The sequence below is a fragment of the Apium graveolens genome, chromosome 11 (assembly GCF_009905375.1).
Source record: "Apium graveolens cultivar Ventura chromosome 11, ASM990537v1, whole genome shotgun sequence".
Lineage (NCBI taxonomy): Eukaryota > Viridiplantae > Streptophyta > Magnoliopsida > Apiales > Apiaceae > Apium > Apium graveolens.
In genome coordinates this window covers 83,114,000-83,133,694 of record NC_133657.1, presented here as the reverse complement: position 1 = coordinate 83,133,694, position 19,695 = coordinate 83,114,000, and the positions used below count along the sequence as shown (strand labels likewise).

The 19,695-nt window shown below is 36.5% G+C and overlaps 1 protein-coding gene across 1 annotated transcript; it reads right to left on the bottom strand.

Moving 5' to 3' along the window:
• Positions 1 to 222: 222 nt before the first annotated feature.
• On the bottom strand, positions 223 to 2,260 carry LOC141698390 (UDP-glycosyltransferase 83A1-like). The gene is made up of 2 exons (XM_074503074.1): positions 1,677 to 2,260; positions 223 to 1,364 (listed from the first exon to the last, which is right to left on the bottom strand). The coding sequence occupies exons 1-2, from the start codon at positions 2,161 to 2,163 to the stop codon at positions 472 to 474; spliced, it is 1,380 nt and encodes a 459-aa protein (XP_074359175.1). The 5' UTR covers positions 2,164 to 2,260; the 3' UTR covers positions 223 to 471.
• Between the last annotated feature and the right edge of the window lie 17,435 nt (positions 2,261 to 19,695).

Below are 19,695 nucleotides of genomic sequence, written 5' to 3'. Positions count from 1 at the left end.
TCATATCTTCCCTCATCAGGGACTGATCTACGCAAATTATCTGTTCAAGTTGAAAAATATGTTCTTATTCTTAAGCTACCAGAAATCCAAGTGCTTCATTTGATCATCTTTTAAACTAGAGTAAAATGCAATTTACATCCCCTAGAATACCTTCATGTGCAATTTAGTATTATACTAATTTGTTTGCTGCCAATTTGCCTCCTCTAGCTTCATACTTCAATATATTTTGCATCCTCTTGAAAACTTTATTGTTAAACTTGCATCTACTACTAGAGAGCCCTGTATGCCGGCATTACAAATTCAAGGAAACACAAATTACAATCTTAAAGACTACAAAATACAACTCAAACTTAATGGAATACATAAAGTGCGACTGAAATTCAGTGCGGTGACCTGCTTATTCTGCCAACTTTACCTCCAACCTTTTATTATGCTTCCAAAGTATCTAACCAGCAATGAAGCTTTAATGGCTTATGTATCTCTAATCCATTGAATAACATTGCCCAGATTCTTGTAAGAACAACCATTCTGGACACTATTAATAATCTTCTCTTTCAAATCCATAACAATTGCTTTATAGTTCTTATTTCCGAGGATTTGATTAACCTTATTCTTGATTTCCCCTTGCCTGATGATGCCACTTTCATCTTTCTCAAACCGCAATCCAATCTTCCAAACATTACAAATATAGCTTTCATTGAGGTACTGATCTGCAAAGTAAGGCCAACAAAGAAAGGGGATGCCGTTACTGACACCTTCAGTGATGGAATTCCAACCACAATGGCTCAAGAAGCAAGCCACTGAAGGATGGCGTAGAACTTTCTCTTGAGGTGCCCAACTCACTATTTTGCCACGACTACCTATTCGTTCCTTATATCCTTGTGGATAATCTCCTTCATTTGTCTCCTTAAAAGTTATACCTGGACGAGCAACCCAGAGAAATGGCTTGTTAGTTAGTTCAAGGCCTAAAGCCAATTCTTGGAATTGTGTTTGATTAAAAGCTGTAAAGCTTCCAAATGCAACATAAATGACAGAGCTAGGCGGTTGTTGATCAAGCCATGACAAGCAGTCAGAGTCTTTTGGCCAAAAATTGCCTCCTTGATTCCCAAGCCTGCTGCTTGCAAAAAGTGGACCAACTGGCAACAGTTTTGGTAGTACTGCAAATGCAGCAGGCTCGAGCTCGTTAGCTGAATTGCATATGATGAAGTCTGCAAATTTCCTGATAAAATCATTGCTTTTAGCAGTAAGTTTAAATAAGCTTTTTCTTGTTCCCATATCAGCAAAGCAAGCCCATGCAAATGCTTCAGTACTTATCGCAGGCATTGTGGGTGAAATAGTAATGAATTGTTTCTTCAAAATAGTCCCTGCGGCAAAATTAAAGTAATGTAGCATAGATCTAATCAAGTATTAGGACATTAATAGTAAAATACAATTTCAAGTAGTAATAAGAACAGGACAGAGACAATATTGGTTGAATGTACTACTTGGGAGATCATGATCATGATCATGATCATGATACTCACATGCACATGCTTCCTCGAGGCTCAAACCCTGAACCTCTTATTAGCAAAAGTTTAGGGTAGCCGCGACACTTATTTTCTTGCTAATTATATGAACTAGTACAATTAGAGGGAACAGTTTAAAGATTTCATGAGAAATCGTGAGAATTAACCTACCATCCTCACTGTCAATAAATCCGTTCTCAATCAAGTTTGGAATACTAGATGCCACAACGGCAGTTGAGGCTGATACAGGACAGAAGGCAACAGTCTTAAGTCCCATCTTCTTCGCAACTTCCAACGCCCATCCTGTACCACCTTCAGCAACAACACAACTGAACCTTGTATTATCATCATTTTTGGCATTTTGGATAAGCTCCTCCAGCTTCCCTGGCATCAGTGTCAGCATGGATTCCATCAGCTTCCCAAGATTAAACCTATCATCCCCTAGTTCCAACCCATCTGGGATCGAAACCAATTCGATACCATCTTCCATATCATCTTCTTTTGATGACAATGCATTCGTGACCCGCCTGTGTATGAAGTCGGTGTTTACGAATGTGACTTTGCAACCATGTTGCACAAGTTTCCTGGAAAGCTCCATCATGGGAATTACATGACCTTGTGCAGGATATGGCACAGCTAAAACATGTGAGAGGCTCATTTTTTTAACTCTGCGTACTCTGGCTATTGGTAGTTTTCTCTATTTAATGCCAATGTATATAGATTGTACTACTATATCAATGTGCTCCAAAGTCCATATGTAATTTTTGCCTTGCAAATAATTTTCTTGAGCAAGGGGAAAGGTTTACGTACTACTTTTCTCTAAGTTGAATGGCCAGAAATTCGGGTCACTATGCTACAATACATCCAGATGGATGAAAATGACTTGAAACAGATGTGTATTGTACAATTCAAAATATAAGTTAAACTTGAAAAGTATCGTATAAGTTGAATAATTTTAGGTATAAGTCAAGTTAATAATGTATTTGTTAAATCACAACCTATAAGTTTTATTTTTCAGAAAAATTTAATATAATATTAATATTTTTATTATAAAATTAAAAAGATGCCTTATTTTAAGAAAAAAATTAAAATATATTTGATAAATAAATAATTTATAATTTTTGGTATTATATTTTATTAATAAAATATTATTACTGTTGTGAAATAAAAATTAGAGTGCGTTAGTAATTAATACTAGGATTTGTGAGCTCCGTGTTTTAATGGTTGCTCTCGCGTTCGACACTATCGGTCCATATAAGATGCCTACGTATCTCTGTGTGGTAGAGAATCAAGCCAAAAATGTAGTTCTGAGTTGAGGGGTAGAGCCCTTTATATGGAGGTGAGTCTAGGGTTAGACTTGTGTTGGGAGACTTGGTGGACAAGTCTCCAATTTAGATGGTAAATAGGAGTCCTATAAGGGAAAGAACTCCAGAACCTTCTGTGTATGACTTTAAGTCCGTTTTGGATACATGTCCCTGCCCTTCCAGCCGTATTGGACCTAGTCCGTGAACAAGTTATATTTGTGGACCTTGACGACCTCTGCTGGTGGGCCTTGACTACATGGGTCGTCTTGAGTCTGCTACGAGTTTGGACTAGACATGTCTGTGCTGGACTTTCGACAAGAAGCCCAAGTGTAATTAATGTGACATTTAATTTGTCTTTAGGATGTATTTTCTATCCATATCATTTACCCCCAACTTACGGGAATACTGCTCGAGTTTTCGTGAAAGTTATAATGGTAGTTTCGTGACTCGGGGTACTTTTGGCCCTTCTCGGATATCAGCCCTTCATGGGTGTCGGCCCTTCATGGGTATCGCCGTTTTATCGTAAAGTATGGAGCGACCTACACGTTTACACCGACTTATATAGTGCGAGTATACACACTTAAGGCCTTTGCACATGCTTATTGGATAGTGTTAATACTAAACGGTCCTAATCGGGACTAAAAAGCGAGCATTTATCACCCCTTACCTTTGTCGAGGTTAATTACAGGGTGGAAGCTGCTAATAGGCCCTAAGCGGGGCTAATCAGCCCTAATCGGGGCTAATTTCCATGTACAAGCTGCTAACTAGGCTTCAAAGAGCCTAATTTTAAGCTAGAATGCACTAATTAGCCTTAAACGGGGCTAATCTGCCCTAGTCGGGGCTAATTTTTCTTAATCAGGACTAATTAGTATGCATAAGAAACTAATTATCCCTAATTCACACTAATCACGTGAGTGAATAGGGTAAACGGCCCTAATCGTGGCTAATTTCATCACACGAGTCACTAATCCCCCATAATTCGGGTTAATTACGTGTAATATACACTAATCGGCCCTAATCACGACTAAATCTCACTAATCGTCCATAATCGGGGCTAATCTTAAAATCCTGAAAACTTAAAAAAATTTGATTTTTTTTCTAATTTTTCCCATTTTCTTAAAAAAATTCGCGGGGGGTCACCAAAATTTTGTAGGACCCCCTGGACCAGCCTGTAGGAGGCCTTGCAGAAGCACCTGCTCGGCCTCAAGGACCCTTTGTAGCCTGCTCGGCCTATCCCAGTCGGCTAGGGGCAGGACCTCCTGTTCCCTGCTGGCCAGGGGTGGTTGTCCCAATTTTTTTTGCAAAACTTTTTATCCGGACTCAAGCCCTTCATGTATTCTGCTAGGATTTTCTTGCTTTTGATCATCCATTGAATTTTCAAAAAATTTTAAAGGATGGTCTCCGGAAACCTTTAAAAGACCTCAGGTCTGCCATATCGAGGCTCCTGGTCGGCCAAAATGGCTCCATTTGTAGCCTGGTCGGGTAGGTATGCTCTTGGTAGGCCTTGGGGCCCTCTCGGTTATCCTATAGAGGCTCCTGGTCAGCAAGAACGGCTCCATTTATAGCCTGGTCAGCCAGGTCTACTCTTGGTAGGCCCAGGGGCCCTCTGGGCTATCCTACAGCGGCTCCTGGTCGGCCAGAAAGGCTCCATTTGTAGCCTTTTCAGCCAGGTCTTCTCTTGGTGGGCCTTGGGGCCCTCTGAGCTACCCTATTGAGACTCCTAGTCGGCCAGAAAGGCTCCATTTATAGCCTGGTCGGCCAGGCCTGCTCTTAGTAGGTCTTGGGGGTCTCCTGTAGGGTAGTCTGATTAGTCATGAGGAGAACATTCTGTCTCGTACTCGTGAGTACTATGGTCTTCACGAAACTTGCTCATCCAAAAACCATAATCTTGATCTAATCTTTATAGGCTGTGCTAATCATGGTGATTAGTGTAATCAGCCCTTAACTAAGACTAATGACTTGTGTTTATCCCCAGTCAGGCTTTTCTTGGAGGACCGATACGATAGCGGTGTCGTGCATCGCTTTCTTTGTTTATTATGTCCTCCTTTCTAATTTTTTGATCATTTTTCTCCATCATTATTTTGGTGTCCTTTCGAGAGGTACCTGCTAACGCGAACCAGGCAGAGTTACGTCCTGCTGTAGCAGGTAGCTCTTTCCCTATAAAAGAAGATGAGAAGTGTTCATTTTTATTCACACTTTTATTTCTCAACTTTTCAAATTCTCTCAAGCCTTTCACAAGCTCCCAACCTCTTTCAAGCCCTTCAAAGATGTCTCAAGGTCAAGGTCCTACAAAATATTCCCTTTCCGTGAAGGAGGCTATGCAAAAGAGGGATATAATTCCTTTCTGCAAGGTATAGCTTTTGTTTCACCTTTCTCTATTAATTGTTGTTCTAACAGTTTGAAGAGCCTGCTGGACGAAAGGGCGGACGAGTACCCAAGTACTGTCCATTTTGATGCCTTCCACCATATGAGTATGCTTCGTGAAGGGGATATTGAAGAGATTCAGTCGAGCATTCTAGGCCTAGCCCTCGAGTGGTCGAAGAACTATGTTACTCCTCCCGACCTTCTGTTTGTCTCCTCCGGTGAGAAACTACTTGAATCCGAGATGCTAGGGGCTCGAGCCTTGTATCAGGTACATTTCAACTTGCATAAACTTTCGTTTAAGTGCACTTCTTTTAGAACTTGAAAAATTTTATAGGAACCACCCCTACATGGGGTCCTGCTCGGCCAAAAGACCCCATTTCATGTTAGTCGGCCAAGGCTGGTCGGCCTAGAGGCAGGACCCTCTACAGGCCAAGGGTGTAACGTCTGAGAAATATTATGTAATTATTTTTATCAATAAATAATTATAATGTGAATTTTATGTGAATTTTGTTGAATTATTTGATGATTGATATTAATATTTGGATGTTTACTTCTGATAAAATTTAGATATTTTAATATTTAATTATCCAGAATAAAATATAGATAATTCTGGTATTTTTCTGGGAATTTTTGGATTGTTATGTGAATTTATAAGAATTTATGAAATTAATAATGATTATTCTTACATAATTATAAAATTTCTTTTTAAAATCAGAAATCGTCCCACTTCAACCGTTTTTGCGTTTTTACAACCCGCAAATCTTCCGAAAGCTCCTTTCTAACCTAATCTGCTAATTTTTAATACTTTTCGTGTTTTGACTTTTTCGATCCGGAATATGGTTTGACCTGTACGAGTCCCGGTGTGAAATTTTCGATACGCTAATCATTTTATAGATCGATAAATATCCGTATTCTCAAAAGGCGAGATATTATTATCTTATTTTCATATAAATTATTTTATAGGATGCTCTATTTTGATAATTATCCAAGTCTGGTATTAAAATCGTATCGTCTTTTTGGTTACTTAGCGGCTAAGTAACCTATTTTCGGATCCGATATGTAAGTGTAATTATTGAATTATTCAATAAATAAAATATGTGATGGGTCTGTCGGCTATGTGTTGCTGTATCATAAATTTTTTGTGATCTGTTGGACGGGAAGATTAATTTTATAATTAATTACCGAGCTGTACGAATTTTATTCATTTTAAAGTGATTTTATTGAATATTTATTCTCATAAATGCTAAAATTGTTTCTAAAATTAGTTTGTTGCTTTATAATTTTATTTATTATTTTTAGGAGTTATAAAATTTAGAAATCAATATTTTATTGATTATTTATCTTTAAATAATTTTCTGATTTCATTTAATTGTAAAATCAGTATTTAATTCCAGAATGCTTCAAAAATCATGAAAATTTTATTTTAGTAAGTCTGGAATATTTCAAAAATTTTAAAATTGTTTCGGAAATTTTCTGACTTTTATTTAACCGCTCGTCTGTTTATTAATTTGCAAAACACGGGTCAGATGCGCGTTCCAAAAACAATTGAAATTTTTTGAAAATTTTACATTAATAGTTTTAAATTAACCCGAGATTTTTAAAACTACTTGTTGAATATATTTGAGATGTCATGTCTATTATGTTTCATGTTTAGTTTTCAGATCTTAACTAACAGGAAATATCAGTACTTACTGGAATGATGACTTACTCGAAGTCAGGACTTAAGGATATCAAAACTTAGATTATCAGAAGATAATATAAGAAGATGGATATCAGAACTTAAGTACTGGAGGACTAACAGTTAAGGAAGGAAGCTGATTTACAGGAAAGAAGATCGAGACTAATACAAGAAGAAGATATGCAAGGAAAGAGTTCGAGGACTAGAAGAATTATAAGGTATCTGGTTGATATATTTTAGGAGACAGAATTATATTCCATATCAACTAGAAGTTATCTTGTAACTGTGTGTCTATATAAACACAAACATAGGTTTACTCTATAAGAGTTACGATCATCGAGAAGATCATATAATTGTAACCTAGCAGCTCTCATGATATTTGTTCATCACTGAGAGAGAACAATTCCATTGTAACAGAGTTAAATATATCAAATACATCTGTTTTCTGTTACTTGTGCTTTAAATCGATTTGATTGTATTCTACACTGTATTCAACCCCCTTCTACAGTGTTGTGTGACCTAACAAGTGGTATCAGAGACTATCTGTCAACACACATACAGTAAATATCCAAAACAATCATGTCTGAAGAAGCAGAATATCCAACCAAGACCGCTAAAACTGAAGAAACTCCAAAGACTCAAACCCATAGTCGATATGAGAATATCAGGGTTCCGATGCTGAGACCGTCTGAATATCCCATATGGAAAGTGAAGATGGCTATGTTTTTGGAAGCTACAGATCTATACCTTGACAGAATAATGAAGGACCGCATAAGCCAACCAAGCTCTCTGTTGTAGTCGCAGATCAGCCAGCAAAGACCATACCAAAGGAGAAAAGTGAATACACAGCTGAAGATATCTCATCTATTGCCAAGGATGCAAAGGTAAGGCATTTGCTGTATAGTGCCGTTGATAATGTCATGTCAAATAGGGTAATTCACTACAAGACTACAAAGGAGATATGGGATGCTTTGGAGACAAGGTGTCAGGGAACTGATGCAATCAAGAAAAACATGAGGACTATACTCACTCAAGAGTATGAGCACTTTGACTCAAAAAGTAATGAGTCATTAACTGACTTATATGACAGGTTTGTCAAACTCTTGAATGATATGTCACCGGTGGACAAGGAATATGACATTGAAGATTCAAATCTAAAATTTCTTTTAGCCCTTCCTGAAAGTTGGGATTTGAAAGCTACTATTATAAGAGATAACTATGCTCTTGATGAAACTACTCTTAATGAAATTTATGGAATGCTCAAGACTTATGAACTTGAGATGGATCAAAGAAGCAAGAGACATGGGAGAAAATAAAGAACAGTTTCTCTTAATGCTGAGGAGGAATCCCCCAAAGTGGCTATCTCAAAGAAAGGAAAAGGAAAGGCTCTCTTCATAAAGTCTGATTCAGAATCATCAAGTTCTGATGATGATGATTCCGAAACTGAAAGTCTATCTGAAGGAGATGTTGATGAAGAGATGATGAAGCTGTGTACTCTTATGGTGAAGGGTATCACAAAGATAGCATACAGGAAATTCAGAAGAGGAAAGAAGTTTTTTAGGAAAGGTAGAAGTTCTGATAAGAAGGGCTTCAGAAAATTTGAAGGCAAAGGAGGAAAGTCTGACAGAGGAGATTACTCAAATGTCAAATGCTTCAACTGTGGTGAGAAAGGCCACATATCTCCTGACTGCAAGAAAGGAAAGAGTGACAAAGGCAAGGCTCTTGTCATAAAGAAGAAAAGCTGGACAAACTCCTCGGATTCTGAAGTTGAGGAAAACTATGCCTTGATGGCAAATGCTGATTGCAGTTCTGATGTTGCTGAGTTAAAGGTACCTCAAACAACTTATGCATTTCATACTGATGATATTACTGAGCTGAGATTATATCTTAAAACCATGTTTATTAGCTATAGAGATCAAATTTTAACATGTGAAACATTAACTTTTGAAAATCTTGCCTTTAAAAAGGGGAATGATTATTTAGAAAAAGAGTTAGTTAAACTCAGAAGGATAGAGATGATGCTTTCTATGTGAGAGATGAAGTGCTAAAAATGAATAAATCTCTAAAAACTGAGTTAGAAAAGGAGAGAGAGATTATCAGGACTTGGACTAACTCTGGCAGAGCAACTCAGGATATACTAAGTAGTGGAAACTGGAAAAAGGGCTTAGGTTATGGAGATGAGAAAAGTGAAAAAGGAACTGAACAAGTTAAGCCAATTATTGTTAAACAGACTACTAAGCCAAAGGTAAATCCTGTTAAATTTGTAGCTAAAACTGTAAAGTATGATTCTGAAAAGATGAAAGATATTGAGACAGAAGTGATAGCAGAGTCAACTTCTGACAAATTAGAACAGGATAAACCAACTGAAGTTAACATAGGCTAATGACAAAGAAGCAGCTTAAATATAAGCTGAAAGAGATTACCAGTGTAAACAAGGTAAAGGCAGCTAGAAAAAATAGGAATGGAAAGGAAGGAGTGAATAAAAGTAACAATTATATGCCTGTTCCTAATGCTCCTAGAAAGAAATGCTATAACTGTGGACACTCTAACCATCTGGCTTCTTTTTGCAGGAAGAATTAGAATATAAACTCCTTACCTTCAAAGTCAGGAGTTAAGAGTCAGTATGTTAGGTTTAAGCCACAAAATCCTTGTTTTCATTGTGGTAGTATATGAAATTCCATTTATACTTGTAAGGAATGTCATAGTTTGTACTATGATTATTATCAGATAAAACCTTTTTTGAAGAAAGTTACTTTAATTCCTTCTAGTGTAAAGCATGATGCAAAGTCTGATACTATAAAATATGATAAGAAAAATGTTAGCATAAACTCTGATGTTAAATCCGCTGCAAATGTTAACAAACTTAAAAAGACCAAAGGATCCAAGCAAGTATGGGTCCTTAAAACTAACCATTAGTGGTCTTTGTGATTGCAGGGCAACATGAAGAACATCCTAGTTCTAGACAGTGGATGTTCAGGACTTATGACTGGAAATAAAGCCCTGCTATCAGACTTTGTGGAGAAAGCTGTCCCAGGAGTTTCTTATGGAGATGGAAACATTGGGAAAACTCTGGGATATGGCAAGATCAATCTTGGGAATATCATCATTGAAACAGTAGCTCTAGTCTCAGGACTTAAACATAATCTGTTGAGTATAAGTCAAATCTGTGACAGAGGTTATCATGTTGATTTATTTGAAGAACACTGTGAAGTTATAAGTATTTCTATAGGAAAAGTGGTTTTGAAAGGATACAGGCATGATAACATTTATGAAGCCAGACTTTCAACAAGTACTGATGGTTCTGCAATCTGTCTGTTGAGTAGAGCATCAATTGAAGAAAGCTGGAATTGGCACAAGAAAATCTCTCATTTAAATTTCACCAATATAAATGAGCTTGTAAAGAAAGTTCTTGTGAGAGGACTGCCAAAAACAATATTTGCTCCTGATGGCCTTTGTGATTCATGTCAAAAGGCAAAACAAAGAAAATCTTCCTTCAAGAGCAAATCTGAGTCATCAATTCTTGAGCCTTATCACCTATTGCATGTTGATCTATTTGGTCCAGTCAATGTCATGTCTATTGCAAAGAAGAAATATGCTATGGTTATAGTGGATGAGTTCACAAGGTACACATGGGTGTACTTCTTGCACAAGAAGACTGAAACTGCATATACTCTAACTGATCATGTCAGACAGCTGGATAAGATGGTCAAAGATTCTGTTAGAATCATAAGGAATGATAATGGAACTGAGTTCAAGAATTCAATCATGGAAGAGTTCTGCAAAGATCGTGGAATCAAACAGGAATTTTCTGCATCTGGAACTCCACAGCAAAATGGAGTTGTAGAAAGAAAGAACAGAACTCTCATTGAAGCTGCACGAACAATGCTTGATGAAGCAAAGCTACCAACCTATTTTTGGGCTGAAGCTGTGCAGACTGCTTGTTTTACATAAAACGCTACACTTATAAACAAGCATGGAAAAACACCATATGAAATGGTGAAGAAGAAGAAGCCAAATCTGAAATACTTTCATGTATTTGGTTGCAAGTGTTTTGTTCTTAAGACTCATTCTGAGCAGCTGTCAAAATTTGATCTAAAAGATGATGAAGGAATTTTTTTTGGATATCCACTTTCCACAAAAGCCTTCAGAGTCTAAAATTTAAGAACAAGAGTTGTCATGGAATCTATCAATGTCTCTTTTGATGATAAGAAGATTACAGGACTTGATGATTTTGATGATCATAATCAGCTGAGATTTGAGAATGAAGATTTAAATTCTGACCTGAAAATTCTGATCCTGTAAGTTCTGATGAATTAAGTTCTGATGTCATTGAAACTGTGGTAACAACTCCAAACGAAAATGCACCTGTCCAGGGGGAGCAAGCTGAAGATCCTACCACATCTCAAGACTCTCGAGAAGCATCAGAACCTGTCACTGGCTCTTCAAGTTTTGATTCATCCAATTCTGTTGAGCCAAACTCTGATAATTCTGGAAGCTCTGATTCTTCAACTACTGAAAAATCAAATTCAAATTCTGAAGTCTCAGAGAGCATAACTACAGGGGGAGCATCAGAAAATGCTTATGGAGACAACATGGATCATGGGGGAGGATCCAGTTCTAGAGATCAACTTCAATCTGCAAGGAAGTGGACTAAAGCACATACACCTGATTTAATCATTGGAGATCCTGAAGCAGGTGTCAGAACTAGAACTGCAACTTCAAATAAATGTCTTTATCATTCTTTTCTATCTCAGACTGAACCAATGAATGTGGAAGAAGCTCTTCAAGATGCTGATTGGGTGCAATCAATATAGGAAGAGTTAAATGAATTTGAAAGAAATAAAGTCTGGACCCTAGTACCAAGACCAAAGAACTGATCAGTTGTAGGTACAAAATGGGTGTTCAGAAACAAAACTGACAGTGATGGCATAATTACAAGGAATAAAGCAAGACTGGTTGCTAAGGGCTACTCTCAACAGGAGGGTATTGATTACGATGAAATATTTGCACCAGTTGCTAGATTAGAAGCCATAAGGATCTTTTTGGCTTATGCTGCTCACAAGAAGTTTAAAGTCTTTCAAATGGATGTGAAAAGTGCTTTTCTCAATGGAGAATTGGAAGAAGAGGTATATGTTGAACAACCTCCAGGCTTTGTAGATCCCAAATTTTCCAATCATGTCTACAGGCTTGACAAAGCACTTTATGGCCTTAAGCAAGCTCCAAGGGCATGGTATGAGACTTTATCTCAATTCCTTCTGGAAAGTGGATTTCACAGAGGTACAATTGACAAGACTTTATTCTACCTCAACCATGGAAATGACTTACTTTTGGTACAGATATATGTTGATGATATCATATTTGGTTCTACTAATTCCAAACCGTGTGAGAAGTTTGCAAAGCTAATGCAGTTAAGATATCAAATGAGTATGATGGGAGAACTCAACTATTTTCTGGGCCTTCAAGTCAAGAAATCTGAAGAAGGCACTTTTATCTGTCAATCCAAGTACACCAGAAATCTACTGAAGAAATTTGGAATGCAAGATTGTTCAACTACATCCACTCCCATGGCCACTTCAACCAAGTTAGATAAGATACTGGTAAATCAGTAGATATTACTACTACAGAGGTATGATTGGCTCTTTACTCTATCTAACTGCTAGTAGACCTGATATCATGTATGCTACCTGTCTTTGTGCAAGATTTCAGGCTGATCCAAGAGAACCTCACTCAATAGCTATGAAAAGAATTTTCAAGTACCTTAAGGGTACAGCTGATCTAGGATTGTGGTATCCTAGAGAATCAGATTTTAAGCTAATTGGTTACTCAGATGCAGATTTTGCAGGATGCAAAATTGACAGGAAAAGCACTAGTGGAAGCTGCCAATTTCTTGGAGGCAGATTGGTTTCTTGGTTTAGCAAGAAACAAAATTCAATTTCCACATCAACTGCAGAAGCATAATATATTGCTGCAGGAAGCTGTTGTGCACAGATTCTTTGGATGAAGAATCAGTTACTGGATTATGGGTTAGAATTTTCTAAAATCCCTATTTACTGTGATAATCAAAGTACTATTGCTATGACAGGTAATCCTGTACAACACTCAATGACAAAGTACATCAGCATAAGGTACAATTTCATAAGGGAACATGTGGATGAAGGTACAGTGGAATTGCATTTTGTTCCAACAGATCAACAGCTAGCAAATATCTTCACAAAACCACTATGTGAAGCTACTTTTATAAGATTGGTAAATGAACTTGGAATGGTTTCAGGTTCTTTCTCTAAATTTGCTTAGTTTTTGTTCTCATGCATCAGACTTTATGATCAGTGTTTGCAGATTGTATTATCTCTATGTAATTTGTGCTTAATTTGAAATTCATTAAATGCTGATTGTTATCTGATATGGATTTATATACTCTGATAAGTGTTTTGAATGTTCTGTGACTATTCAATCCAATGAGGATAAATGTGCTAGATGCTGACCTAGTAGTCTTTAACATACTAGAAATCCCATGTTTGAATTAGTTGTTTATGTGGAAACTCATTAACACAAGCAGATTCTGATATTGAGCTTAGTCAAGTTTACTTTGTGTATCTTATTACTAAGTCACAAACTAGATTCTTGTTTCTTATCTGTCAAATTCTGATGTCAGTAAATCTTAAGAATGAACTAAGTGCTGATAAGCCTCACTTATCAAAAGAAAAGAAAAGAAAAGAATAAAAGTCAGGTACTCCTTTGAGTTCTAGAGTAAAAATATGGAAGGGAAGACCCAAGTGCATTGCTGGTATTGAGTAATATGCATTAGAAAAGCAAAAATTTTCTTGGTGACTTTTCACACTCTATGATTACTAGAGAAATACTCTGATAATAGGATAAATTCTGATAAGCAGTCGTGACTCACTTACACTGAAAAGCCACTGTAAAAAGGAATTTCAAAAGATGCATAAAATGAGCACAAACAATTGAGGTGGACTCATGCATAAATTTGTTCTATAGTAGACATCATGACTGATGACAGATTTTAAGCATTTTTCTGAGTTATGCCTTATTTCTAAGATATACTGAAGTTTATCAGACTTTAATCTTTATCTGATGTCTTGCTGAATGCACACACTTTTACTCCATATGAATGATGAAAATTACTGTGGCGATTAAGTTGTTTTTGACAAACAGTTAAGTGTCAGTTGCATAAATTCTGAGGACAAGTTCTGATGATTAAACTCTGAAGAAAATAAGTCAGTATTTGTATGATGAATCACAGAAAAGGATTTTCACTTGTTGAGTATAGAAGCCATATTCTGATGACTGTTAAAATTTGGTATAAGTTAAGTTCTGATATTAAATCCTGATGGACTCTTTGATACTTACGTGGCATTTTTCTTTACTTGACTTATTTGTAATAAAATCTGAAACAGTCATATTTAAATCAGAATAAAACATGGGTGAGATAAAAACAGTCATAATCATTATGGGTTAGTGGTTAACGTGTATGTCTTGAAAACCTACATGTGCACAGTAATTGTTAATTATTTCTCGTGCCCATTAACTTTGGCTTTAGATCTTTTACTGACTGTTATTATTACACATCAGTCTAGGGAGTCGAAGGATCATTATTTTTACTTGTAATTGTTATCCAGTCCTCGCGTCCCTTGGTATTCCATTGCCTATTTAAATGACTGATCATTCATCAGTAAAATCACATCTTTTCATTTCTCTCAAACAGTGGCACATTATAGTTGGTTTTACTGCTATGGTACAGAAACTGTGACCATTTTTCGAAATAGAAATTCCGACTCTATATCCTATCAACAACATTCCATTCGACATCTGGATTCAACTTCCAGGCAACATTAAAAACGATATGATGTCTTTCCAAAGAGAAGTTCATCTTCGTATTCTTAAACAGCAGGAGCAAATCATTCATCTTGCTGTTCTCTTTGTTGAAAGTAGGAAGAAGAATTAATTGTCATCCATTCATTTCTTTTCACTTTCAGCTTTGTCAGTCTTCTTAGACTAGGACTAATGCTGTTGATGTTAAGAATCTTAGAATAGGACTATCTTGTAATTTTTGCATGTAATTGATAAATTTCATGAAATGTACTCATCTGATATATTAATGAAATTTCCTTTAAATTGCAAGATTTGTTCTTTGTTTATCAAATTATGTGACTGTGCATGTTTTAATTGCAATTTGTTAATCTTTACTTCATCAATTTTTGACTTTATCTTGTGATGAATGTTTTGATTTAATAATGGTCAATAATAAATTTTGATTTGAGGAAACAGTTGAAGCACGGGTTCATGCATCTGAACCTGTGATAAATGAAGCTGAGAATGGTACTTCTCAGAAAGTAAAAGCAGCTCAAAGTTCTGATGCTTTGAAAAGGAAATCTGTACATTCTGATGCTGCTAAAACAACTCCTTTATTGGCAAGGAGATTGAAGAAAATGAAGGCAAGGAGGTATTTGGCTAAAGCTATCTCAGAAGATACTGAAGAAACTGAGGAAGGGGATCAGGAATCTCTTATCTTACAGGAACCAATTATCATTGAAGCCCTTCCAGCTCAAGCCAAAGACACTTCTAATGATACAGTTTTTACCCCTCATGTCTCTCCAATTAAAGCTACAGATGATGCTAAAGAACAAACTGATAATTCTGAAATAGATATTCATAATTTGAATATACCTGAAGTTCTTTATCTGGAAGCTCCATCTACATCAAAGACACCAGCTCTGGAGATAAATTCTGCTGATCAGAATTTAGATGATGTTATTCCTGAATCTCCAGTTGCTTCACATACTGTTGAGCTATCAGAACACAATGAGTCTTCCTCAAGTTCTGATAACAGTGTTTCTGCTGAGACTCCAGTACCTATTCTGGGCAAGGAAGAATTGGTGAAGAAATTTGTTGAAAAGGAAGCACCTATTCCTTGGGAGGATACTCACAGAGGTGTTGAGTGGACCAAGAAGTGGAATCAATCTGATTTTATTCCATGTTCTAAAATTCTGATAGAGCATATTACAAAAGCTGATGAGTTGCTTACAAATGCTGATCTCAAGACACAACTCAAGATCACAGCTCTGTCTATAAAACATCTTCAAGGTCTACATATTGCTACTCATGAAAAGGTTGATACACTCAGAGAACAAGCTGATAAGCTAGATCAAGTGCTCAAGATTGACAAGAACAGGTATATCAGACTTATTTCTGAGAAAGTTGCAGCAATTGAGAAAACTCAAGAGAAGCAACAGGCCTAAATTGCTGAGGTTCTGGCTAATCAAGCTTCTCAGAAAGCTGAATTGGATGAAATCCAATCTTCAGTTGAACTTCTTCTTTCTCTCTTACTTCTTGATGATGCCAAAAAGGGGGAGAAGGTAGTTAAGTCCAAATGCTACCTAACTCAAGAACTAAAGAAAAAGGATGATGAAAGTGATGACCAGGGAAACTATGAAAAGAGCAGAGGTTAAAGAAAAGTTCAAGGAAAATCTTCTATTCAGAACAAGTCAAGTTCTGATGTTGTGAATGCTCAAAGACTGAAGTCAAGTGGTGATAAGCAAAGTCTGATGTCAAGTTTCTGATATTCTAATTCAGTCAGGATCTGAAGACTCTCAGAGGTTTTTGCAAACTCTGAAGTTAAAGGGGAAGCATACTACTGTTTATTACAAAGATCCTAAAATCCAGACACTTGACGAGGAGATAGCAAGAAGATTATTTCTGAAACACAATCCTGGAATGGATTTGGAAACTCTCAAGGAGGAAGAAGCTAGATTTGCTGCTGAGAAGACAAATCCTAAGTCTAAAGCTTCTGATGCAAAGAAACCTCCAAGGCCTAAGGAGAAAGGCATTGTGATCAAGGAAAAATCAATCACTGAGGCATCCAAAGGCAAAACAAGATCACAAATTGAGATTGATTCTAAATCAAAAGGAAAAGAAAAGGTTGGTGAACCTTTAAAGAAAAAGAACAATTCTTCCATTCCAGTCTATCAAAGTACATTGCATGATGATGATTTGATAGAAGATGAAACTGTTCAAATTCTGAAAAGAAGAAAGATAAGTGAAGATTCTAAAACAACCTCTGACACTACTCAAGTTATTGTTCAAAATAAAGGACAGCAAGCTACAGAAGAAACAAAAAATTCTGATCAAGTTAATTTAGACAAATTGACAATTGCTGATAAGAAGAAGCTGTTATGGAAGAAAGCTACTCCAGTTGAACCAAAATCCAATCTCATGATGAGTCAACTTGCTACATATGGGTTGAGATCCAAGCAACCCAGAGATACAGTTGGATTAGGTTCTGACGAAGAGAAGATTCAAACAGGAGTAGAGGTTACTCTAAAAGATCCTTTCATATTGACAGACAAGCCATATGAAAAAATCAAACAAAGACACCTTGACAAGGTGTTGTCTGCTCAAGTTGTGATATATGCTTATGATAAGGAGAATCTAAAATATAAATTAATCTTATTTCTCAATGATGGAAGGACTTATAGATTAGCTGATTCTGATGTATTAAAGAAGTCTATCAGAGAGCTTCAACATATTCATTATCTTCTGGAAGTAAAATCTGATGTTAGAAGAAGATGGTCAGAATATAATTTGAAGGCTATAAGAGATCTATTCAGAATCTCTAGTACAAAGACTTTTCATTACAGTCCAATGATTAATGAAGGTGATGGAAGAGAAATTCCTATGCTGAAGAATTCTGCTAAGGTGGAAGTTATTCTGAAAGGAAGATGCTTATGTTATAATGAAAACTCTTCACATCCTAAGGTTATCAGACTTGGTGATGGACTTGAAAGAACATCCATTCAAGCTCTCAGAACTACCATTTATCAAATTGGTGATAGTAAAGAAGAAGAACTGATGCAGGTCAATGCACAGTTAGCTGAAGTTTTGAAGAAAGCTGAAGATAATCTCATAAAAGGTTTTGTTAAGAATCATTATGGATTCAGATTGATTCAGTGATGCTGGTAAAGCTGGATGTTTTGTAAGTTGTAATTATTTGTTTAGTCAAACTCTTATTGCATTTGAACTTAAATGTTTTTGACATCATCATATTTATTAACTTGTACATTCTTGCATAATTTACAAGTTAGGGGAGATTGTTGAATATATTTGAGATGTCATGTCTAATATGTTTTATGTTTAGTTCTCAGATCTTAACTAACAGGAAATATCAGTACTTACTGGAATCAGGACTTACTAGAAGTCAGGACTTAAGGATATCAGAACTTAGATTATTAGAAGATGGATATCAGAATTTAAGTATTGGAGGACTAACAGTAAGGAAGGAATCTGATTTACAGGAAAGAAGATCGAGACTAATACAAGAAGAAGATATGCAAGAAAAGAGTTCGAGGACTAGAAGAATTATAAGATATCTGGTTGATATATTTTAGGAGACAGAATTATATTCCATATCAACTAGAAGTTATCTTATAACTGTGTGTCTATATAAACACAGACATAGGTTTACTCTGTAAGAGTTACGATCATCGAGAAGATCATATAATTGTAACCTAGCAGCTCTCGTGATATTTGTTCATCACTGAGAGAGAACAGTTCCATTATAACAGAGTTTATTATATCGACTACATCTGTTTTCTGTTACTTGTGCTTTAAATCGATTTGATTATATTCTACACTGTATTTAACCCCCTTCTATAGTGTTGTGTGACCTAACACTGCTTTTGTGAGTTTTCGGGTTACTTTTATCTGTGAATTATTCCTTAAAAGGTTGAAATGTCGGGGCAAATTCCGGTTATCGGGAATTAAAGAAAACAAAGAAAAAAATAAATAAATAATAACCTAATCCCCCCACCCCCTATGCAGCCACCGCCTTTTCCCCTCTCCTCTCACAATCGATCTCTTTCTCTCTCCCTGGTTAATCTCTCGGCTGAATCTCTTAATTGAGGTTCCTCTCTCTGTTTTCTTTCAAGCTTTTCTTCTCTCCCTCCTGGTTTTTTCCCCTGTGGCCATCAATATCTGCCGCCCTTATCACCTGTTACCGCCGTTTTTCTTTTTCCGGCGTGTCACTGCCATTTTCTTCTTCCTTGCTCGGTAAATAAATATATATATACATATGTATATGTTATGAGCATACTATTCCTGTGTTTTCTTTTTCTGTTGTCGCCGCCCTCCCGGTGTTTTCCGGCGAGTGGTGGCGCGTGCAGGATGTGTGTGTGTATTGGTGTGCGTATCTGTGTTGTGTGTGTGCGTTGTGTTGTGTAATTTCCGGCCGAGCTGGGTTTTCCGGTTGCTTTCCGATTGTTGGTGCGTATTGTTACAGTTCTGTGCTGCTTTGATTCATGGTTTTTAATTTGGAATTTTAATTTTTGCTGCAGAAATTAATTGAATAATATTCGTGATACAAATAAATGATTCCGTGCGGGAAATATTATAATAACTAATCGGTGAAATCCATGTCGGATGTCCGTTATAAACAGAAACCCCCGAATTTTACCGCCGTCGGCGATGATCCTCGGCGAGCCGATGGTGGGAAATGATGATTTTTATCTGAGTCCTACATTTATTAATTAAATAAATTAGTTTGTGATATTAATTACGAAATGAAAATGAATAATAATTAATAAATTGAATTCGTATTGGTGGTTGGGATTGATGAATTGGATTTTGGACTGGAATGTATTGTGATTGTTGTGTTTTGACGTCGATTTGATTTCGACGGGTAGACCGATAAACAAAGGAGATGCTGCCCGATTTTCGGGAATTTCGGGAAACTGATTCCGAAAATACGGAAGTGTAACCCGCAATTATCGGAGACGTCGAATAACCATATATAATTATATTATATAAACTTAAGTGCGATTGAGACAAAATA

Coding starts and splice junctions, on each gene's coding strand:
- LOC141698390 (XM_074503074.1), bottom strand. CDS start 2,163: ATGAGCCTCTCACATGTTTTAGCTGTGCCATATCCTGCACAAGGTCAT. Junction 1,365..1,676: donor ATTTATTGACAGTGAGGATG/GTAGGTTAATTC, acceptor ATTTTGCCGCAG/GGACTATTTTGAAGAAACAA.